General features: G+C 40.1%; 2 protein-coding genes across 3 annotated transcripts in view; one reads left to right on the forward strand and one right to left on the reverse strand.

Annotated features, from left to right (window-relative positions):
• Positions 1-2,033, reverse strand: part of adam12b (ADAM metallopeptidase domain 12b) — a 70,447-nt gene extending 68,414 nt beyond the window's left edge. Inside the window, exon 1 of the mRNA XM_017037311.2 lies at positions 1,244-2,033. Coding sequence (XP_016892800.1) covers positions 1,244-1,334 — 91 coding nt within the window. The 5' untranslated portion in view covers positions 1,335-2,033. The remainder of the gene's footprint in view (positions 1-1,243) is intronic.
• A 1,286-nt stretch (positions 2,034-3,319) lies between these two features.
• On the forward strand, positions 3,320-23,995 carry LOC103387655 (indoleamine 2,3-dioxygenase 2-like). 2 transcript variants are annotated; one of them, XM_017037314.2, is made up of 12 exons: positions 3,320-3,602; positions 9,059-9,341; positions 20,994-21,087; positions 21,413-21,508; positions 21,602-21,718; positions 21,811-21,929; positions 22,092-22,106; positions 22,188-22,287; positions 22,401-22,518; positions 22,608-22,659; positions 22,875-23,023; positions 23,119-23,995. In XM_017037314.2, exons 3-12 carry the CDS (start codon positions 21,013-21,015, stop codon positions 23,451-23,453), a joined length of 1,176 nt encoding a protein of 391 aa, XP_016892803.1. In that variant the 5' UTR covers positions 3,320-3,602; positions 9,059-9,341; positions 20,994-21,012; the 3' UTR covers positions 23,454-23,995. The 2 variants fall into 2 exon arrangements, with proteins under 2 accessions (XP_016892803.1, XP_008320619.1); XM_008322397.3 differs by lacking the exon at positions 3,320-3,602 and adding an exon at positions 8,257-8,684.
• Positions 23,996-25,255: the final 1,260 nt, after the last annotated feature.

The raw sequence follows: 25,255 nt of genomic DNA on the forward strand, positions 1-25,255 counted from the left end.
TGTTAAGTTGTACGCAAATGGCGTGTATTTACTTTCATATTATTTGTATTTAATTTATCCATAGTTTCAATGATACAATGTCTAATGTGGTGACAGTGTGAGTTTGAAGAATGTTCTCTGATCTGTTCCACATATACAGTAACACTGACTTCTGGTTCATCGCTCATTAACTGAAACTAAAGCTGGAGAAATAGTAGCAGTGAGAAGTACTCTAAGGAAAATACTTGTAGTATTCTTATAAGTTAAAAAAATGGTATAGAGACAACCCTAATTATTACTATGTTGTTACCTTTTGATCAAGAAAATAAGATAGAGGAGGATATACATTATAAAACCACCCACACACACATATATATATATATATATATATGCTGCTACTGTTAATGTGTTATTTCTTTAAAGCTCAAAATCCTTGACAGATTGTTTGGAGTCCTTCTATTTTATGCTGACACACTGCTGCTGGTGTTTATTTCCTGTAAACAGCTCACACCTGTATGTACACAGGAGATAAAGAGTGGTCTGATTGTTTTTGGTCATCACAGTTCTCTGTCCTGTCTACTCCTCAGATGAGCATGGACACAGGCACTTATCTCATAGAAGAAACATGACTTAAACCAACTCCACCATCTGTGTTCTCTTTATTTGTCGTTTAACACACTCCATCACCAGGGAGAATATAAGATACAAATATATACGTATATTAGTGTTAGCATCATTCTCCTGACAAGCCTCTACAGAGTATTCCGCCTCATGACCCATCAAATGATGAACTTTTCCGACTTGTCATTGGGCCACGACCCACTGCTTGGGAAACAACGCTCTAGCGCTTGCGTACAGAGGACTTGCTTGGTAAGAACCTGCTTACACATGGTTTATTGAGTTTGTACAACACATATGTCTGCATATTTAATCAACCACGTGTGCTTAAAGGTGTACTGTAAAGATACAGCAAGAACTTCTCGGGGTACAAAATTCCAAACTAACCTTTTTTTTTTTTTGCAGAATAATCATGTGAATCAATTGACAGAATGACTGCAAAGAGGAGAGCTCCCCCAAGTGGCACGGGAACATAAATCACAGAGAATCACAGTGTTACTGCTGTATATTCAGCTCCTGGCGTAAAGTCATAATTCCTTTTTCATTCACGACAATCACAAACTCCATTTTAACTTGTTGAGAATTATTTGTTTCCCCATCACAATAACTGATATTATTATACATGATCTCATTCACTGTTACTTACGCTTTATGTCAGCATATTCCTTGGCCGTAGACAGGGACCAGAGAGCCAGGAAGAGAAAGCCAAAGTTGCTCCGCCGCCTCCAGACTCTCATGGTGATGGATCTCAGCTTCGGCCACACAGATCAGAAACGCTGCAGGACCAGATGCTGCTCACGGGATGGAGGCGCAGGTCAGAGAAGGTCAGCGTGAAGAGTCGACTTAGTCCCTCACATGCAGAACGGCCTTCAACGGGAGTGAGATACTATGGGCTGTCACTCCGTCAAAGCAGATGTCATGTCAAAAACTTTTGCCTCCAACTGCAGACGCTCTGTTCCAGGCGATGAGTGAAGGGGAGGCAGGAGGAGGCATGGGTGAGAGGAGGAGATGGAAGAGCACGGAGGTGAGGGGCTGCAGCAGAGGATGTCGGTAGTGAGTGGGACAGAGAGCGACAGGAGCGCACAGACAGAGTGGGAAGATGTTGGAGAGCTGGACTGTAACCATCTCCTCCTGCAGCCGAGCCTTCACAGTGTGCCATGTGCGCTCGGACTGCCCTGGGTCCTACTGCCCGACAGGTTATGCTCAACAATGGCGCCTGATGTTTGTGGAAATATTGCACAACAATTGCAAAGCTAACGAGTTACGAGGATGATTACTGTATATGTTTTTTACATTCTAACGTGAAGCAGGCTGCTACAGCAGGACATTACTGTAGACTTCGCGCAACATGGCATACAGTACAACCTACCAAGGCTGTAATTGAACTGGCAACCCATAGCTGCTGTGATCCACCACAGTAACATTAAGGCCACACATATGTCAAATACATTTTTTAATTAAAGCAGTGGTCTTCAACAGTTGGCCCACAACCCCTAGGAGGTCAACTGAGGTACAGCAGGTAAGTTACAAAGTTCATTTTTAAAATAAAAACATGAATGTATGAACCTATTATTTGAATACCTTAACATTGAAGAATGGTGAAAAAAGTATATAAATTAATGTTCTGTATCAGGGCTGGGGGTAAACATTTATGACCTTCATGTTGAGACATGACACCGAATACATTAATATTTATCATCCTTTAAAGTTAGACAGATGATCAATGATGATACAGTATATGATGTACATAATTATACTGTATACCATTATTGGGATATGAATAACAAACGTCTGTGGCTGCACTCTTCAACACCACAGGCCCAGATTAAAGACGATTTAAGTTAAATGAGGAATGTGATAATGCCATTACCACATTCATGCACTTCTTTTATTGTCAACATCAACAGTACTTGGTCTATTTTTGGAACTTGTGATCCGTTTGGAGGACAGAAAAGTAAACCGGCATTCAAATCGGAGCCCGGTTGTTGTTTTCCACGTTGTATTTTTATACCCATCTATATTCTTTACGGACCTCCGTAAAAACCAGCAGAGCATTTCCCTTGATCCTCCGTATCTTCGCTGATGACAACAGATGGCATTTCTCCCAGGCAGTCGATGGACAGCCCAACCTCACCTCTGAAGACAAACAAAAGCCATTTTCAGCCTTTGAACACTCACTTCTTTGTGAGTCCAAGAGATAAAAAACTCAATAAATATTTCAAAAACCCTTCCCCATCACCTTTAGCTCTGACCAGTAGATGCCCAAAATATATTTCTACTTTTCTCTCATTTCTTTGTATCACTATTACCACCTGCTCCTCAGCTCCACTATTACCTATAACAGTAGGTTGTTATGTGTGTGCTCCGCAATCATTAAACCTCATATGCAGTTTGCATAAATTGATTTAATATTGATGGAGGGATTGAGAACCACCCACTGTACTGTATACTGTGTATATACATATACGTAAAACAGTGTAATAGCATATTAATACCATTATCCGCATCTGACCCTGATACTTCATTCAAATACTTTTACTAGTACTCAAAAACACATGAAATTCTGCTTACTTTCTGTTCAGCTGTTCAGTGTTTAATTTTTATTTACAGATGCCAACGCTAGGTGGCTCAGCACTCGGAGCAGCACCCTCATTCGTCGACTTCCGGACGCATATCCCGTGAGTCTTCCGTATTGTGTTTGCGTTATCTATCGTGATTTTCTCTCTATTTTGTGCATTATCCTTCAATAGTGATGAGTCCTTAGAGAGTGAGTGGTAAGGATGGCAGAAGAAGAAGAAACGCATGATGACCATGGAAATAAAGCAAGAAATTGTCGATAAGTATGAGCGTGGTGTCCGCTAAAAAAATAAGTTTATTTAAGTTACGTAGTGTACGTTTAAGGTACGTTACGGAATCAAGTGTTTACGTACGGGCCAATTCTCTTCCGTCCCTTCCTCCCTCCGCAATTGCCGCCATTAGCCGCTACTGTATCGTCTGTCTTGAAGGTAAGAACTTGAAGAAGAAATTAAAACCACATTTTATTTTATATCACAGGAATCCTTATATAAGTTTTTGTGTGTATCTATATCAATTAAAAACATGTTTTTTTCCATGTTATTAGCACCAATAAGGGAGTTGTTTAGAGGGCCAGAATGGATGGAATGGAATGTTTTTTTTCTGTTATTTCTTATGGGAAAAATGATTTGAGATACCTCGGACCTGGAACTGATTATGCTCGTATCTCGAGGTATTACTGTACTTGTAAACAATTTTAAAAAACCTTAGATGTCAAAATTGGTCTGTTGACTGCATACTGTATGGTGTTTAATATTCAGAAGGTACATCCTCAGGCTTTCATGCTAGAAAAAAAAAAAATAAATCCAGTAACGTAATGAAATTGTTCTATAGCTGGAGTATTGTACTACAGAGTATAATGTCACTCACCAAACCTATCCTACAAGACAACTTATTTACAGTGTTTGTGTCCCCCTGTTGATCTCTGGTCCCAGCAGACTGGTGTCAGTCACCTTTTCGGGACCATGATGTGGACTGAGATCCCAGGCAGGGCTCACAAACCTCCTCTCCTATTACAATGTCATCTCTCATTTGGAGTCTCATGACAAGGACTCCTTTCACAGGCGCTGTGCGTCTCCTGAGTTCGATTAGCTTGGAATTCCAGTGTTCCGGATGGGAGGTTCCAGAAGCCTTAGGCAGATGTGAGGCCAAGGATAAAAAATAGTCCCATCCTTCTTCTCTCTCGCTCTCTCTCTCTGTCTCTTTCCTTTACATTATACTGTGTCATTGACAATGTCAAGGTGCTTTGCATGATGTTCCTACAGTATATTTCTCAGGAAAATCCCGCAGTATGCAGCAAAGAAACATCTCGGAAATGGTTTTTATTTCATTCTCAGATGCTTGATGTGCGTTAGAGGAGAAATGTACGGAAGACCTTAAATCATTGGGAAATAAAATTAGCCAAATTACACCATTAATCTGCATTGATTTCCTCTTCAGCTGGAGAGATTAATGACATTACATTAATATTTCAGGCCCTTCTCATTTTATAATTAACAGTGATGTGCGGCCGTCACGTTTCTACAGTGTCTGCACAACATTCAATTAGCTAAAAAGCACACACTCCCAACATCATAAACACTTTTTAGAAGGAATTGTCAGCAAATATCGATGGGGACCACTAATGCCTCTGAGGACGCGCCAAGGTCCCGTATTTTAATATGAAAAAACATTGTAATACACTTATGTAAAATCATGATTAATCAAGATACATTGTCATTCCTAAATATGACAAAAAAATTCTGTATATTGTTGGAACAGAAAGACAAATGACTGCAGGTAGATGTTTTTATCTGTCAAACTGATGGAAATTACAATTTTGAAAAATGTCAAGAAAATTATTCAAATGTACAGTATCACTCCAAATCCTACCAAAAATCCCTAATAATTAGGTTTCAAAGATTCGGTGGATTTTTTATAACTGTGCATGTTGTGGCTTGTAGAATGTGTTGAGGGTTGCCTTCAAAACTTAAATTTCAGGAATAAAACACACAACATATATATGTCAACAGTCCACATTAATTCACAGGAAGTTATCATGATAAATACTTTAGAGGGATGTAGAGATGCAATAATACAGTAAGAAAAACTTTAAGTGAGCGAGCCCCCTTGTGCTTTGCCTCCCCTTTATCTTTGCAGGACCTGGTCCAGCAGTCTCTGGAAAACAAGAAAAACAATGTTATCGATAACATGCCCTGAGGAACAAAACACATCTATCTGCACTCTATCTGAGCGGCCTTCGCTTCACAGTGTTCAGAGCAGTTCTGCAAAACACCGTGGGGGCAGGGAGGGGCACCTGCTGCTAAATTGGCTTTCACGTCCATCAAGCTCACTCCTGAGGTGGCTAAGCCCAGTTAGGGGGGATAATTCAAACATGTTATCAGACCAAACACCCTGCTATGCAATCCTTCCCCTCTTACAGTAACATCCAGCAGCTGGAATGTCATTTCAGCTGCGTGCCAGACAGAATGGTTCTATTCTGCATTGGCCTGCCTATTCTGAATCGTTTCTAGATTCAGCTCTGTATTTCTACTACTGTAGTGTACGTTGGCTCTGTCCATTTGTGTGTTGTGAAGGTCACACCAGCTTCATTAAAGCTGCGTCTGCTCCATTTATCCCTGATTATAAAAGGTCTTACAGTATTTAATTGGGAAATATAAATTCGTAAAATGACAAAAGCAGATATAAAAAGGAAAAGCCAATTGTGTTGGATTTCCCTTAAAAGAAAACTCTGTTATGAATGACAGGCACTTCAGGATGAGTAAGGCGTCCTTCACTAGTGTCCTACTTTAACCACTAGCTTTTATCTAATACGTATGCCCATTAAATGCAGATCTCCGGTTTTATATAATCTGTGCCACTGTCTAACATTTATAAGCCCACCCCCTAGTGGCAGCCCATCGTGCCAAGTGGACAAGGCTCTAATTATCCATCTTTCTGTCCAAAAACAGACGGAAGGAGAAATTAGGCCTTGTCTACTTGGCAAATTGCACTGCCACCTTCAGGCTTAAGAGGGTTGGCAGATCTTTTATAGAGGCACGTGACCGGCAGCAGCAAAGACTGAGGATATCTGGAGCGGGATAATGCTTTGTTTTTAACCCATTATAAATGGAGGACATTGGACATTTGTTCTGTGGCCATGGATTCAAATGTCATCTTCATTTCAGGGTAAAATATTATTTGTGCCAATGACTGTTCTATAAATCTATAAATGATGATGCAGACTAATATTTATGACAGATCCATCAAAGAATATAGACAAACATTGACTTTATCGACCTGCCTGCTGTGCAGATCTCTGGCAAATAATAAATTAAATTAAACTCCCAAAACTGAAAAATGCAGAATGGGATGTCCCAGTGGAACATGACTTTTAATGCATTTCACCTTTTAGTTTTTAATTTACTTGGGAGTAAATCTGTTTTTGTATTAACTAATTTTCAGGTTCCACTACTACAAATTAAATAATTTTTATGCTTTTTAAATGATGCTTTTAAATGATAAATATGTTTGTATATAAACGCTTACATATATATACAGTACACACTGAGATAAATGGTTCGTGCAAAAGTAGACGTGCTAAGTTTAGTGTGTAGCTTCAACAATCAAACAGTGACCTCTGCTGGAAAATGACCAAACTACGTTTTCTTTTTCAATTAACAATAGATAGCTCATGGAACACACCTTAAAGGAAAAATAAAGTGAGAATTCTAAACACCACTGGTAGCTCCTGCATAAAGGCCTAAAAGCGATTACTGTTGTATTTGTGTTGTTTGTTTTTGCATGAAAATAGAGGACCTTTTTGAAAACTTCTGCTCGCAACCTATTGGTTTGTGTCACTGTCCTCTTCTTCTCCTCCTCTCTTTTCTTCATCACCTCTGGCAGCTTGTTGTATATCCTGCAGAAACAGGGAAAAAAGGCAAACTCATACAAAGAAAGGTTTAGGGTGACTGAGCCGACAACCACAGCCGGCCAAATCCTTGTTTCAATAATAACTCTTTCACAAAGGATTACCTTTCAGTCACATGACCGCAGCTTTTTTGTCTAGAGATTGTCAGCGACAGATAGTGTAGCTTTTAAAAGTTAACAATGGAGAGTCATCGTCCAATCAGGTGTGCCATTCCAGATAAGAGGAAGAAAATGATAAGGACTGGGACATGGTCTCATATCATTTCTCATGACTTTTTGGATCAAAATTGTGTTTTCATGAAAAAAAGAAACATTAAAGTGTTATCGTTTAATGTGGTTTTGGTCTATGAGACTCACCGTCTGGACCTCAGTTGCATTTCTCTGCTTGATATAGACCTCTCTCTGGGCTTGAAAAGGTTATCTGACACACACACACACACACAAATGCACACAGGATTAGTATGTAAATGAATCCTAAAAATGTAAATGAGAACTGGTCTGTGTGTAATCACTTTGCCCTGTGAGAACTACTTAATGCACTTGAATATTCACACACACACACGTCTTACATAATAATAACATACTCCTGGGTCAGGTCATGACCTCTGAACTTCCTGTTGAGTGTGAGCCTTTCAGTTTCCAATGCCCTATTTTTGTGATGACCTTTAAAATCAGCTGCTGTCTTTACAATTACTCTCAATTTCACATCTTCATGAATGTCTAAATGTGGAGGTAGTAAATAATTCCAGAGTTTAAATAGAAAGAAATATGAACTTCAGTAAACTTCAATACCTTCTATATATCATTTTAAAACTTGGATTAATCTCAACAATAAAAGAAAGGTGTTGACCTCGAACTTATATTTTTAAAATCCAAATACTATTATTGATACCAACAACTTATGTCAGAAGATAAGACATATTATTATAAAAATCATAACTTGACCTTTGGTTGATTTAAGTGAATTTAGAATTTAGAATATTGAAGATGTATTCACTTTGGAGACCGGATATTACTTTGACCGAGCTGTAGTTCTTCACATTTTCCACAAGGTGGTAAAGTTGAGCAAATACCACTGCACAGTATCCCCCCCCCATTACTCCTTTACAGTTAAAGGGAACCCTCAAGTGACATTCTCTTACCCCAGGGATGCTGATGTTGTTATTTAAAAAATGTTATAAAATAAGCATTATTTATTTATTTATTATTATTCTATGTAGGTTACTAGGACTACCATTAATCAAAGTTATTGGTCTGTTCAGTCTTACAATTTAAACCTCTGACCTTCTGAGTGGGAGACCGCCTCACTTTTAAGTTGTTGTTGTTTTTAAAAATGCAACAGTAAACCACACGTCAGTGATCACAAGGAAGAGATTCGTTGTGTATTTAAAAATAATCCGCTTTCCCTGCAACTATAGAGGGTTTTTTTGTTTAATTTCATCATTCGATGACGCTCACATCGCTACGTTGCTATGACATGCTAGGCCAGTAGGTGGCGCATCATATCTGTGGTAGATTAGGATTTACGCGTATACAGGTAGAATAAATCCTGATGATGACACCAGCAAAATGTGTATATCCTTTACCTTTATCTTTTACTACAGGTCGGTAAATATAGACTCAGTCAGGTGTACATACCATGTGTTATGAGTCGAATCTGTGACTTGGTCATTAGCAAGTGTGCACACGAGCTAAAGTGACCGGTTATCGAGAGAGGGTAAATAATATTTTTAATAAAATTATATTTCATGATATTAGAAAAAAGTTAGTTTATAGTTAATAGTTGCTTCAGTAAAAACAGATTTATCTGTTTTTCATGAATATTGAATGTTCTGTCACTGTTGTTTTATAAAACCACTCTGCTGACCAGATTATATGAAAGTTGTGACTAAAGCTAAGGCCATTAGATTAAAATCCTGCTGCCGTGATGATGATGATGACACCAACAAAACATGTATCTCCTTAATTCTTACCACAGACACCCTGGCTCTCCAGCTGGGGAGGCAACCACAGCCAGTGTAATTATTCACATGTACCTACCACTAAGTGGATCAGGCATGGTGCAGTTTCTCTTCAGCCTGCCTTGATCCTCCCCGAGGCCCTGGACCAGGTCTGGATTGGAGCCCTGCAGCGCTCTCCTTCTCTTGGCTCTCTGTTCCAGCCTCCTCACCCGACCCTGGGATCGACTGATGAAGTCTGGCCTAAAGAGCTCCAGAGCCTCCTGAGGGTGGGAGGGGGATAAACACACAAGCTTCTTGTTGGTGAGAATACATTACAACTTGCAGACACTAATCCAGAGGTAATAGAAGAAAAAAAAGGATTTCCACTGGGCTAGAATCCATTCTTTAACCTTGGAAAATCTTCTTGTAATAGCACCGAGGTGGAGGGAAATTATATGCTCATGCATACTGCATGTAAAAATGAAAGTTTTCCTCTGTCAGGGAACACGAACGCTTTAGAAAAACTAACAAACCTTGATATATTGATATTCGCTCCTCACTCCAATTAGATTAATGGATGAGAGAGAAAGAAAAATATCCTCAGTGTTTCTAGTTGGCAGAAGATATGTCAGACAGAAAGAATGGTTATGCCACAGAAGTTTCTGTGTCTGTTCTGATAACAGTCATCCTGATGGTAGATACATGCATTTGTCCTTGTAAAATATTTAAATTCTACCTTTTACCCAAACTGGAAATACATGTTTCATGTTGCAGTTTGTATTGTATTGTATTGTATTGAACACAGAACAGATTGATGATGTCAGTGTCAATTCCCCACTTTATGAAATGATGGGCAGTGAATATCTGTCAAACATTATTCTATGTTTCTTGCTGTTAAAGGATCAAAAGGAGCAGCAGGAAGTTGAAACCTCAGGTTCATCACCTGCACTGGCATTTCACTTGAATCAGCACAAAATACCTAAAATGGAGAACAGAGCCACTTGTTCCTGAAAGTTATGCACAGTACAGTATTCAACACATGACAAACACTCTGCACCATCAGCATCTCAGCAAATGGATTTCACTCCAGTTTGTGCACAGATGCTGTGGCTGTCAGAGGCCAAGGGAGAACGTAGTCATTTCAAAGGTTTGTTCAAACAGCGGCCTCCTTAATTTGGATTGCTGTAGACTGCAATGAACAAATAAATAAATCACCAGCGGCACCTGGTAGCACCCGTGGACTCCCTAAGATGTCCGCGGGGTATGTTCTTAAACTAAAACTAGTTAACAAGAGTGTCAAAAACTGAACTGTTGCTGTTCTTTTTAAATCAGTTCCACTTGAAGTTATATTCAAATGGGTGCAATGACGATGGTAAGAAGAGTGTGTACTATTGTATCTCCAAGGACTTATTATTATTACCGTACTTTCTGGACTATAACTCGCTTTTTTTTTTTCATCCTTTGGCTGGGTTTGCAACTTATACACAGGTGTGATTTATATATTAAAATATATAACTTCACATGTTCGATATTTTCACAATGCCAGCCGCTAGAGGGCACTCTAGCTGTCAGGTGTGACTTGTACTCCGGAACGACTTAGAGTCCATAAATTTGTCACAATGCTTGGGAAGTCTGTATCAAACAGGTAGCTCTTTGTGAAGTAGCTTGAAGTAGCTCTCAGTTTCAAAAAGGTTGGTGACCCCTGGTGTATAGTGAAAATCAAAATATTAGTCCACTTTTGGCTGGGTGTCCTTTGAAATGAAACGGGAGGGGGTCGAATTTTCGGGGGAGAGAACTCAGGACGACATTATAGGTGGATGAAAGGTTGTGTATCAGGCTGAGCTTCCTCTGTTCCACAGACCATCAGCCACACCGTTAAATACAACGAAATGAACAGTCTTTTCCCACACTCCTCTCTGAGACGTGTGGAGGGAGGAGCTACTTAAATGCAGCGAATGTTACCTCATTAAAAGTATTATTGTCATCCTAACAACAGCTGAACCTGCGGGTGGTGAGGTACCTGTGTTTTGTCAAACTGAGCAGTGTTCGTTACATCAATTATTGAGAAAAGCTTTGAGAAATGTGGCGCTTACTTTGAGACTCAGAGTTTTGGACAAGGCGTCCGGATACTCGTCCCTCCGTGGCGATAGGAAATCACATGTCTCGTCCAAGTTGGAGATGTCTCTGAATATTTGGGGACAGCTCTGCCCTATCCTGCTGTCCGTCTTCTTGCTGGCTGTCCTGGAGACATCTTGAGGGAGACAGAGGAATGTTGTGAAATGTTTGAGATGATTCTTATTTTCTCCACTGGAAAAACAAAACTTGCTATGTGTTCTGCTGTCGTTTTCTAGACTTTAGTGTTTGAAGGGTATGAAATAAATGTTAGCCAAGTTTTCTATTGAAGCTTTTATATTTTGGGGAGACTCAAACTGTCCCCAACGGTTTCCTACTGCACACAGTCAGCCACACTTCCCCCACTGCTCTTACTGAGGAGAAAACCCAGAGGGAACATGAGTGTAGCCTATGAATAATGTAGAAGATGACACTGCATCCATCCTGCACCCATAACTGCAATCTTCACTGGACCATACGCAGTATTTCTTGTGAATATCGTGTCATGACAATGCAGTGGACACACACACACCGTGTTTATTATCACATGCCCCGAGCAACATATGAAAACTGCTGTCAGTGTGTGTGGATGTATTTTTACAGTAATGCCTGGCCCCTTGGGCACCGGAATAAATGATTTCAAAAAGTAAAAAGGGAGACGTCACACCGAGGGTCATTACTGTGATGAGACGCAAACGGTTGGTGTTGGAGAGAGTTGGAGAGAGAGAAAGTTGTTTTTCTTTTCTGTGACAGCTCAGTGAAAACAGGAAGTTTAGACACTGAACCACGGGCAGGGGCATTTTATGTTGATCGTTTTGTCTGTGATAACAGCAGGTGCTGCACCAGCCTCCTGACTGGGTGTCAGGTACAGCAGAGGATATGCTGGATTTTCAATGAATGAATCCAGCCCATCGTTCTGGAAGCTTCTAAATTCACTTCTGAAAGTTGATAATAATGTCATTTATGGTTATATAAATATTACTCAGGCATGACTATTCTTGTGTCTACTGAATAAGGTGAGCTGCAAAGTTACCCTAACATCAGTATTGTTACTTGTGGCGTGGAAGGTTTGGGTCTCTATTAGGGATGTTCGATAATATCGGCCGACCGATATTAGCATATTATATATAATATAATATCTGTAAGAATCTTTATCGGTTTTTCCTCCGATAATGAAAACCCGATAATACCATAGCTGGGTTTTGCCAAATGATGTGTGCTCTAAAAATAGTTTGGTAGATAAACGGCTGTATATTAAAGTTAAAGTCACTAGATAGCAGCATTGCGGCCCATTTAATTCTCATATATCTAATACTCATACAGTGGTTTGTACAGATAAATAAATGAATATTTCCAGTATCGGTTGATATCGTAATCGGAAATTAAGACTATATCAGTATATTGGATATTGGCCAGAAGTTAATATCGACCATACTCAGTCTTTATTTTTTATAACTTTACTTTTATTTACTTTATTCACAATGCATGAGAAACAGCATAATGTAGGTTTTAATCACAGACACAGGTTTAAGTGTCCATGTGATTAAAGTCGCGGTGATTTGAAGTCTAGTTCTCCACATCAGAAATGTGATCTCCAACTCTATGGTTATAGACCACATGAGTCATTAATAGGAACCAGCAGATCAGCCGGCGTGTGAAGATCGCAATATATTACATTTTCTGGAGGAAGATGATGAATTTCATACCGGGGCCAACACTGAACGTGTGGGGTCTGTGTCTGAAATTGCTTTGGGAGGTGAATGTTGGCTCATCTGCATTCCCCTGCTGCCTGTATTCCTTTGTGTTCCAGGGACCTGGCTCTTTGAATAACAATAAATCTGAAGTCGGTTCATGGTCCTGTGTGTTCAAACCTCCAGGCTTGTTACCATTTGTGTGCACATTCTTCACTAGCCCCGAGCCCGGCTGCTTTGACACTGGGCTACAGCGGAAGCCCGAACCCCGTTCTCGGTGAGTGGCCAACCTGGCTGCTCGGTGTGCCCTATGAACACCGTTTGTTTTGGTAGCGTCGGTGCATCGGCAGTAGGATGAGACACCGAGACGTAAAGACAGAGTGGATTTGAAGAAAGCTGTTTTACTTTCTTCCTTTTCACCAGGGTCCAGCAGGGAAATGGATAATAACTTGTCTAAACACACAACAGAGCTTATAAACCTCAGAGGTACTTCATAATGGACACATGAGCGGTACACAGGCGCTGAGGGCAGGTTCATTAGGGAGGCAACGAGTACATCTGGTTCTAACTTGCCCTCTGAGTGGCTCTGTTGTTTAACAAACATCTTCTTTCCTGGATCTCTCGGCGCTGATCCCTTAGCAGGTGATAAGGTCTGTTTGAAATCATTAGATGACGCACTGGTGGAATCCTCTGTGCAAACATCCTGATGGGAGTTTGGAACTCTCATCATCCCGGTGCTGATGAATGGACAGGGTCCACAGTGGCACACAGTGATGTGATTTAGTAAAAACTTCCCACCAAACTCTATGACACCTGCATTTCTGAAAGTCCGAGATCCTGCGTCCACAGTCCGGGAGCAGTTGTTGTCGTTAGTGTTTGGAGTGTGTTATTTCTCCAGGAGCCACACATTTTTCATCTCCTGTCCAACCTGAACTACCAGTGACAGGACACTCATGTGCAGCGAAGCAGCGGTGTCCTCGCTGGAGACCTTTAAAAGGACAAGAGGAAAGAGAAAGGGTTTACAAAAGTGGGAAACCTACTCTTCTGTAAACTTGGAACAACTTATTTCCTAATACTAAGAGCGAGGCCTACAGGAACGGAAAGATTAGTTTGGAGCGTTTTGCATGTATTTATGCATTCAAAAATGTAAGAAAACAAAGAACACACCATTGATTAAACTCTTCTGTACACTTTCCCGAACTAATTCTCATAAATTAACTTAAAATGTCATCTAAAAGTCAAACAAAACCCCACCTAAACATCCTTATTAGTACATTTCAAATTAAATCATTGATCAAATCTTATCATTAAACGTGCTGTATAAAAACACACGTACCTTCTTTTCAGACAAGTACAGTGCTTCATCTCCTCTTCAACTAGGTATTAACTCTGACTACCACCGCTGATATTTAAGTTGCCTTTTCTGTTAACACTGCCTTAAGTGCTTTAATACTTAGGGGCACAGTGAGCTGTTACACAAACAAAAGTGACACATTAAGGTGTATGTGTAACAGTGATGATTACACAAGAAATGCAATTAAAGTTGCTCCTTCTGTTCCACTTAGGTCTGAGTCACAGAGTTGATTAGTAAAGGCGTTCCATTTTAACTGAATTATCGCAAACATTACTGCGTATGTCCGTCTTCAGGTTTTTCTTGTTTTTCTTTGCTTTCGCGTGTGCATTCTTGCTCCAAAAGGTCAGAGCAGGGGTCTTACATAAACTATGGTAGGTCAGGGGTTTGAGACCCCTGGTTTAGTTCAAAATAAACTATGGTAGCTGTAGTGCAACTCAAAGTATCTATCAAAAACCAAAAAAAAAGTGAATGTAAACAAAGACATCTTCCACGTATAGCGCCACGTGACGAGGTCTTTGTTCGCGTCACTCGCTAACTAATTCCTGTGCGAAATGTAAGGACTTTGGCAAGTGGTGCAGTGTTTTTGTTCAGACGTTAGCTGACCCTGTCCTGTATGCAGAACTCATTCTTACTTCTTATTTTAACTGTCTTCAGTATTGTGCATTTTTAAGCATAGCCATTAGATGTCACTACTTCTTGTACTGGACCATTAACCTAACAACTTTGTTAGATGCAGAGGAAATATGGAAGAGGTTTGTAGAAAATCTATAAATGGAAGAAGATTGCTTTTGATAAAAGATGGACCAGAGTACGTTACACAGTTTGTACACGGTCGTTGTGACTGGATGATCGTTTTTGCATCCGCAGAAATCAGTGACTGAATTAACGTGTGAGGGTCTGATTGTGCGGTGAGGGAACAAAGGATGAGGCCATATGAGATTCACATCTGGTTAGCGAGTCGACGGGCTGTGCAGAGCTGTGTGCACATGAGAGATAGACCCATCGTGTTGAAATGAGGCTCGAAGAAATGCTGCTATTCACAAGTGCTGGCTGTTGGCCGCGGTTGTTCTTCTGGCACTGCAGTCTCATTATTCTGGATGTTTGCAATTTAAAACAGCGCATTTACATCCCTCTTCACTGCACCGTGTACCTGTCATTTGATCTCTTTTTAGTTGGTCAAAAAAAGATTTTTTTATTTATCAACTGCTTATATTTTTAAATACGTCCTTGATTAATGTGAATGAATATGTTGTTGTTGTTCAGTAAATCTTTGGCACACGCTGTGCAGCGGTGGCGAACTGTGTGCGGTATTAAAACAGTTTCTCAGTCTTTCCCAGACGAGACCTGCGTCATGTGATCACATATGAATTTAACCGGTTTGAATTCACAGCGTCCTGGAGCGGAAGACTCATAGCTAAATAGATAAAACACAAACTTCAAACAGGAATCTAACTGGTTTGACTATCTTTCTCAGGGAATTAAAATTTTATTATTAAATTATGTCAATAATAAAAAATATATATATATATAATTTTTCCTTTTTTTGACATCCAGCAAGGTCAGCAGCTCTGGTGTTTTTAATAGAGTTCACCTCTTCTCCCTGTGTGTGGTTTCCAGCCTAGTCCACAAGGTGTAGGTTAACACTCACTCTGAATTAACCACGGGTATATAGGTAGTGGAGCCCTGCAGTGAGTTCGTCCTGCCCCAGACTGTTTGGATTAGCTCCAGTCCCCCCGATATCCTAAGTACTAAGTGATGCAAAAAAACAAATGCATGATGTTACATCTGTTAGCCATCGTCAGATACACTTAGCAGGAAAACCTGCATGTACTGGAAAAGTAAACTGAACACTTCTTACCTCACAGAGCCCTCCTGCCCGGTCATCAAGATTACATTTTAGAGCAGAAAAATTCCACTTCTTTGAGTAGAGGCCACAGAGAGAGAGAGAGAGAGAGCTTGGTAGTTATCTCTGAGATCTTCAGGTGTTTTTTTCTTTTCTTCAGCTTGAGAAAATACTCCCTCCAACTGTCACAGGTCAAGAAGCTGGCAGCCGGAGACTGAATACAAATGACCCTGCACACTCACACTGCGGGTTGAGTTTAATCTTCTCTGCCCACGACAGCAAAAGCAGGTGGTCATTCTCATACGCTAGGAAAACTGATCTTCCAGCAGAACCACGAGCCTCCTCCTGAAGCCGTCTCCTCTCGTCCTCTGCTGAACTGTCCCCTGAGCCTGTGCTCATATAGCAGGACACATGCGACTAGCTCTCAGGTTTCTGGGCTAACATAACACTGTGGGTCCCCACTTATTAAATTATTAATGAAAATGATTCGTTTACGGCAGCTAGGGCTCAACATAACTGCAGGAGAAACTATGGAAACGTTTTTTAAAGTTCTTCATCCAGAAAATCTTTGTAATTTGGTCATTTACATTTAAAAGCTCCTTTGAGACCTAAGAAGGTTTAACCTGAGCGTTGTTGGGTTCTGCTCAGTCTGCTGAAATCTCTCTTTGTGTGAGTCAGATGAGGAGAAGTGTTTTAACTTACAGAATCAGCAAAATAGGCAGTTACAGAGCTCTGGGTCAGATCTACGCTGACCCGGACAAACGACATAAGACGTCAGTTCACAAAGTCTGACCATCTATCTTTTCCCAACCCAGGTTTTTAGACGTAACAGAGTTGTGCACGCAAATCCGATCGGATGGCATGGACCTATCAAATGGAGTTGTTTTCTTCCCCAGCTGCCAGGTTGTCTGCCCTATATCTTCAACAACAGGGAAGATACTTATATCTTTAGCTTCATTTTTATGATACAATAATTTTGCTCCTAGTTAATCATAAGGCACTTAGATTTTCACTTAGATTTACCTTACTTTTACAAGACCTAGGAAGGTTTAACCTGACCATTTTCATTGGAGTTGTTTAACACTGACTCATTTAGAAAGGAATTCCTGCAACCCATCACACGGTGATGAACTGTATAATGTGTTAATCCGATTATGAAATTATTGACACGTATCTACTGTAGATAATATACATAACTTGTTCAACTGAAGAACTTATAATGTTCCATACAGCTGTGTAAGCTGACTTTTTAGTGTATATATTTTTGCTATTGTTTGTTATGAAGAAGAAGCTCGTATCTTCCTGTTGGGTGGTGAACATTAAAAGTGCGTAAAAGAAGACCATGTTTACATCTGGTGCAGATTAAAAAAAGAGACACTCATAATTCTTCCACTGAAGGCCCCCAGGTAGCATTATATGATGATGATATATGACGAATCATCCAGTTAGTCAGCTAAAACAGTGAAAAAACAAGGAGTTATATTTCACCTTGCCACTACTCATGAGCATGTGAGCTCTCAAATATGAACACTGAATGAGGCGCTGCCATACACCTGAAGCTAATCTGAACGAGATGCAACCAGGCTTTAAGTTAACCTATCTATCTATCTATCTATCCATCTATCTATATATATATACATATATAAATAAATAAGATTTTCCTCAAAGGACACACAAGAAAACATCGAGCTATGAGCGCTCAACTGAGCTCCATTTTTCCCTTACTGTCCCCCGCTGGGTTATTTAACCCATTTTTAAGACAATAATATACATTTTTTTCATAATTATTATTATTTTACATTATCAATATATCTGTTTATATCTATGTTTTTGATGGTTAGATGAGGGGGGCCCTGTGAACTGTATATCCAGTAATTCCACCGCCCATATGCTTGCCGTTGCTCTAAGGCACAGTTAATAAGCTCGTAATTTGAACACACTGTGAAAAAGAGTTTTTGTTTCAAGAAACACCTAGAGCTTCAAATACAATCCCAATGCCCAGCATGCATTTGTGGAGGGCCGGTTGTTCTCTACCCCACCCGACATTCGTCAGCAAATCTGACCAATGTGTTGATTTATTGACTCCGCGAGGCAGCGATTCACTGTCGATCTGGCTGCAGGCATACAAAGACCTTTGCAGAGGCAGCAGAAAAATAAACTTAAGGAAGTGCTCAGCGCACCGGAGTGTAACTGTTGCACTCGATCTAGTCTTAGAATCCCGGGGCAAATGTGCTTGGGTGGCCTGGTGTGGCCATGGTGCGAGTGCACCCTGAACTTTACAAGGTCGCAACGTTCAACACAAGCTCTACAAGAGACCGTTAAGGTGCATAGTAATGACTAAACTCTGCCAACACTGAGGCAACATTTGAAGTTATACTTTTGCGCTTCTTTCTTGACATCATTTGGATTAATCAAACCACATGTCTTTCTTTGCCATTTATACAGTTTTTGTTATGACAAAATGATATTCTGTGCTATTATGCAACATCTTACTTGTGCTGAAACTCACGTAGTCTGTGAAAAAACACTGAAACAACCAGCCTGACCCTAACCTTATGCGTGCTAGCCAGTGATGGGAACTCTACTCATTATCCTTTCTGCGGTTCCTATAAGGCCTTGAAAATTGTATGCACATATTCCGTTTCTGAGTTACTGTTAGGCCAGATAAGGCCTACTTGCACTCATATTCTTGTACGCACACACAAATGTGTCCACTCTCTGTCAGTTTCTGTCATTGTCTGTATCTGATGCACATCTGAAGGAAAAATCACTGTGAAACGTCATTGATGACTTTAGCCCTAGAGCTAATGAGAGTCAGTGGGCTTCCTTATGCAGAAACAGTTGCTTTTCTTAAATCAACAACACGTTCGGCATTACTGACCGATACATCGATGACTACAGCGGGGGCCTGGGTTCCTCTCCACCCAGCTATCACTTACTCTGCTGCCAGCTCTCATCACCAGGTATTAGTGTGTATAATTGAGCACCTACAAACTGTCCACTCGCTCACATGACAGATCTATACTCCACTGACACGGTCAAACTGAGTTTCAGTGACTCTTCCCCATATGTTGTACGTTACTCTTAAAATCATTAGACCAAGTTCTGTCAAGTACTGTAGCACCTACAATAAGGTCATTATTAGTAAAAAAAAAAAAGAGATGTGATTGGATTAAAGTATCTAATTGTTTGACAGCTCTAGAAACAAAACCATCACAGCTGAGCAGCCATTGTAGTGACATATAAGATCATTGATCCCTGTTAATAGGTTCCATTGCTCAAATTATAAAAATGTGTCATATTGTTCGTTGTGGCCGTGACGGGACTCTTCATGGATTCTAACCGTTTTTGTGGATCCCACCAGCAGCGGCTTGGCAAGACGAAAGTGCAATGTGACGCCATAAACGTCGCGTTTTATGGTCCATCTGCCTTGTGGCCTACAATTACACCACAACCTCACTTCCACAATGACTGAGTGACAAAGAGAGGAATCGAAAGATACTTAATGGAACATGTCTTCTGGGGTCGGTCTATTTTTACTGGATAATCCATTGGAGGAACAGACCTACGGTTGTCATGCAATGCTTCAATATTTTTTAAGACCTATTGATTGTAATGTAACGGTACACTCAGCTCATGATGCGATTCACGTTTTTTTGTTGACCATATGATTTTTTCACACATTTTTTAAACAAAATGATCTCCAAAATATGACCAAATACGTCCTTTATTGTAACAACTATGCAAACATTGTTACCAACTGAAATAGAAAATACAAAAATTCTATACCGCCACCTACAGTACTAGGGTGTGCAGTGTCATGGGACGACCATTGACTTTTTGAGATAACGCAGGCTACTACTTACACCTTGCTGGGTGATTCATTTTTTTATTTCAACCAAGGCAAATTGTTGCGTATTTGTATTGTGGATTTATAACCAATTCATGCATCATTGATTTAAAACTGTCTTTATTTTTTTGGTTTGCTACTATGGATATTTTAATATTGTATATTACAGGAGAGCTTCATGATGGACACACATCATGACGGAAATCAATCAAGATGTGTGTTTTGTGGAGTTGCCCCCTTTTTTGCCAAGGTTAAAATAAACAGCAATCTGTAGCTCACCAAACATTGGTGAGAGAGATTGGTCGAATCAAACGCCAGAATTAGCAATGAAATCAATTTGAGAGCTGGACAAACCAAACTGTTAGGGAAACGCTTGTTTCCCTGTGTGCACAGCAAACCATTTTCTTGGATTCGTCAACTGTGGAGCTCTCTCAAACGTTCACCACTGGTGCACTGCACTGCACTGCACTGCACCACCTGCTTTCATTCAGCATCTCTCGCGTGAGGCTATTAAAACAGTAATATCTAAAAAGAACCTGGAAGCACAGCTGTCACTCAAAGACGACACCTGGTCCTTACTGTTTGACTGTTTTAAAATTAAAACTCATAATAATATGTAACTAGAACTTCAGTTTTTTTGCTTCACAAAATACAAAAAACTCCACACAAAAAACCCACACAAATAAGAAAAATACATTGGTAATATAATTTAGAAATTAAACGATTCATCAGTTTGTTTTAGGCCATTATTATTATTATTATTTATTTGTCCAACAAAGATTTGACTGTTATTTGTCCAAGTTGAGCTCCTCCCACCCCCAGCTTGTGTTGCATTTATACCTGCGGTCACTTCTTGATTGATTTGAGGACTTTTGCGTCTGAATACGAGACTTTGTCCTGCAGCAGCTTGGTAAGTCTCTGAGCTCCGTTCCCCGTCAACATTATTTGTTCTCTGCAAGACACACATGCTGAAATGTTTTCACCCTTAGGTTAACTCTGAGGGTGAAAACTTCAGCATATGTGAGTGGATTACAAAAAAAGTAGGCAGGGTTATGAAAAGAAGGAAAAACAATGACCTCTGTGTTTGTATATTCCCGATGCTGCTGCTCTGATCACTAACCAGAACTTTGAGGACTACCGACATGGACGCACTAAAGGCTGACCTTGATGCGTTTGGTATTTCTGAGGAGTTTGGATTCGTCCAAGAGCAACAACTTGTAAGTCACTGACATGCTCTCTTGACCCTGCTGGTGAGAGGACCCTTTTTAGCCCTAAATTAATTTTTTATAATATAAAGTATAAAGTTTTTTACGTGATTATATTGATGTGATATATTTTTTATTTAAAATAAAATATTTTTAATAAAGCTTATATGTTGTATTCCTTTCCCCTAAACAAGTTTAATATAGTTGAGTCATGCTTCTGTAGATTTTTTCTTCTTAGAATATTGGAGTATTCTTTCTGACCAACACTACTATGCAAAGCAGGCGCTGTGTTCTCTATAGTGTCCAGTCTCTGTTGTGTTCCTGTCTCGGAATTTAGACTGACCTTCCGGACTATTACAAGAAATGGCTGGACCTGGCAAACAATCTGACACAGCTGATTGAGTCACGTGAGCTACGGGACATGGTTCATCGGGTATGTTGAAGAGCCTCTTGACAGAGAGTGTGGTTGCACTGGAAACTGAAGACGTCCAGGTAGAAAATTAAAATGGCCTTTGCTCAAATCTAGATGCCAGTCTTGAGTCCGCATCTCCTCACCAGTTATGAGGAGCTGAGGTTGGCTCACCTTGTGCTGGGGTTAATCACCATGGGCTACGTGTGGCAAGAGAAAAACACTCCTGCTCAGGTAAAACACACAGGTGAAACAGGTCTGACTTAACGGACGGAAATGATGATACAAAATGAAAGTGGAGCCCCCGCATCTATTTTTTTAAACAGGTTCTTCCAAAAACGCTAGCCTTGCCCTTCTGGTTGGTGTCTCGCAGGCTTGGCGTTCCACCCATTTTAACGTATGCAGATGTTGTTTTGTACAACTGGAAATTCAGGGAGCCCACCGGGTGAGTAGCTCGATAATATTAATGAAATGAATATCCAAGTCCTTTTTTTTTTTTTCAACATATACAGTAGCTTGGTTGTTAAAGGTCTGGGAGTATAACTGATTATATTCTGATATAAATTGATTTTATGATATTCAACAACAGTCCTTTTTTTCATTTTAGAAACATGGACATTGGGTATGTATATGTTTATATATTTAATATATAAATCGATACTTAAGATGCTGGTGTCCTGATGATGGTTCATTGTCAATATAGGAACCTGGATTTGAGATTCCCCTTCCCTGGTGGCGAGACCAGCAGATGGTTTTTCATTGTGTCATTGTTAGTGGAGGGGGCCGCTGGTCCAGGCATCATGGTAAACTGTCTACTATTACATTCAATTTTTCGTACCAGCTGTTTTCATGAATAATCAGCCTGTCAGCTCGTCTTTCTTTTCAAGACACACTCTTAACTCACATGTCCGCTCAGGGGGCTCTGATGGTCATGCGTGCAATGAAAACGTTCGACCTCGACGGGGTCGAGAAAGGACTCATTCAAGTGACTTACTCCTTGAAAAAGATGAAGGAACTATTTGCACTCATGCACCGTGAGTCTAAACGTCACCTTGCTCAGACGGAATTTTTTTATAAAATTGTGAGACGGATGAACTCTGTTTTATTACCGTGCAATTCCCAGATTACGTGGATACTGCTGAGTTTTTTGGAACGACGAGAATGTTTTTCTATGGGTGAGTTCCATTGACATTCTCTATTGATGCAGTACAATGATGTTCATGCTGTTCATTTTTCTCTCTTTTTTTAATCTGTTTTTTTTTTGTCAAACTCTATGTTTGTAGAAAAATATTGATGAATTGTAGGGGAAACTAGTAGCACTAGTTAGGTTTCGAGGTGGTATGGCTTGCTTCTTCCAAAGTTACATATCTGGAGCTTCCAAATGTTTCAGATGGAAGAACAGTCCACTGCTACCCAGGGGTCTGCTGTATGAAGGTGTGAGTGATGAACCCATCCGTCTGTCGGGCTTAAGTGCAGCACAGAGTTCAACCATTCAGTGCTTTGATGCTCTGCTTTGTATCCAACACGAAGATGAAGCTGGTAGGAAAACATTTTGCTTTTCAACCCTATCAGACGCATATTATAAATGAGAGGTCCATAAAAAAATCCACTTTCTTTTCTTGCTGTTCAACAAGGAGCCTACCTGAAAAGTATGAGGGATTATATGCCTCCTGACCACGTGCAGCTGATCGAAGCTCTCTCCACGTGCCCATCGCTCCGCAACTTCATTTTTTCCAGGCCCAGATCAGACCTCCGCCGGGTGTACAACGGGTGCGTGTCAGCTCTTGTAGATTTCCGAAACTACCACATCAATACTGTAGCCAAGTATATAATTGTGCCGGCTAACCAGCGCTGCCTCCTCGGTGGTGCATGTGTTGCTCAAAAGAAAGGATCTGGCGGAACCAATCCACTTGTTTTCCTCAAGAATGTTCGTGATGCTACCGAAAAAAGCATTCAATATGATGTGTAAAGGCTGTGAGATACGGCTGCTCACAACAATAGGCTAGAGAGAATAGGCCAAGAGATTTCTAGTCTCGACTTCACTGGGAACTAGTGAGCCCTTCTTTTACATTACATTCTTTTACTCATGCTATGCATTGACAGTATGTACAGAATATCCATCCATCCATCCATCCATTTTCATCCGCTTATCCGTTACCGGGTCACGGGCAGCAGTCGCCACTATTTAGTAACCTGTAAAACATGCGTACTGTAACATGTTGCTAGTTTGTTTTCGTCTGTGTAGGTAAATGTCACAGAAATAATGTAATAAATATGTATTTTATTACCAAAGATACTTAAAGGTTTGCAAACCCTATTATTATTGGAAGAAGTTGTTTTTGTTAAACAGTGACACAGTTCAAATGAAGGAAATCTAACATGTTTTAGCATAAACGTGCCTGAAGTCAGCTGGTATTCTCTGGGAATTTACCTAAAGTGACAAAACATGTTATTTTCAGTTCTGGTAGGCAAATGTTAAATTAATTTGTTTAAAATGTTTAAAATTATCGATCCAAATTAATTAATTTGTTTAAAATGTTTAAAATTATCAATCCAAATTAATAAAATGAGGAAAAACACAACTGTTTGTGTCTGTGGAAGAAGTTCTTCCCATGTTCTGTTTGAACACCTGAATGGCACTTGGTTAAATAACGAACCAACAGTTTGAGGTGCGTACCACCACCTGCTGTACTAGAGTGTGGTCTCTATACAATGAGACGAGAAACCCTGGTGACCCTCGTTACAGGTATGCAGCCCCCTGGAGGCTAAATACCAGAATTTCCCAGTGGTCAGTCAGAACTGTCGAATCCTGTTGAATCCTGTTGGATGAGAGGTGAAACGTCTTCAAAAAAAACCTACTCCGTTGACCTAGATAAGTGGTTCTCAAACTGTGGTACGCGTACCACCAGTGGTACACGAGCGCTCTCTAGTGGTACAAGGGGAAAATGTTATATATATATATATCGTAGATGGATAAATAGATCATAGATAAGTCGTTGGATGATGACTTGTCTATGATTCTAAATGGGTTGCTCATATCTTATGGGTAAATTGCGTTAAAGAAAATGCTAATTGCGATTATGCAAAGGTGCTCTCACATGCATGCTCAGCACCACCTGCAGGACTGTTCTACATGTCTAATGTTGATACAGGCTACTAAACCTGCCTGCACACCATGACGGGGAGGCAGATAAATGATCACCCACCAGTCATCCACCCTGGTGGGGAAGATGCTGCTGCTATCTGAGATTCAGAGGTAGACGCCAAGGATGTGAATAACAACACAGTCAGTGAAGAGAAGAGTAAAAAAAAAAAAAACACATTGTTAAATTATTCCAGGGCCAGAATACAGTTGCTGTATATGACAGTGAGTAGATATCACTATATGGTGGGTGTAGCTGTCTGTTGCCACACTGCTTACAATAACCCAACAGACATGGGACACCGAATCACTTTGAGTTTAGAAATGATTTATTGATGTAGAAACAGTAGAAAAATGCATAATATTGCACATTATGACTAAATTGCACTTTTTTAAGGTACAGATCCTTGCATGAAACCTGGCGACCTGAATTATGTAATCTACAGTGTACCGCAGCAAAGGGAGGCCATCGTGTGTCTTCCTCACATTTTGTGGACGTTGAACAGTTCCATGGTGTGGGGAAAATGAAAAGCTTCTGTTAAAAACAAAAAAAAACCCAAACAAACAAACAAAAAAAAACAGTTAAAACTGTTTTTTTCTCAAAAAAAAAACAGTTTTAACTCAGACCT

The sequence above is a fragment of the Cynoglossus semilaevis genome, chromosome 12, assembly GCF_000523025.1.
Source record: "Cynoglossus semilaevis isolate Cse_v1.0 chromosome 12, Cse_v1.0, whole genome shotgun sequence".
Taxonomy (NCBI): Eukaryota; Metazoa; Chordata; class Actinopteri; order Pleuronectiformes; family Cynoglossidae; genus Cynoglossus; species Cynoglossus semilaevis.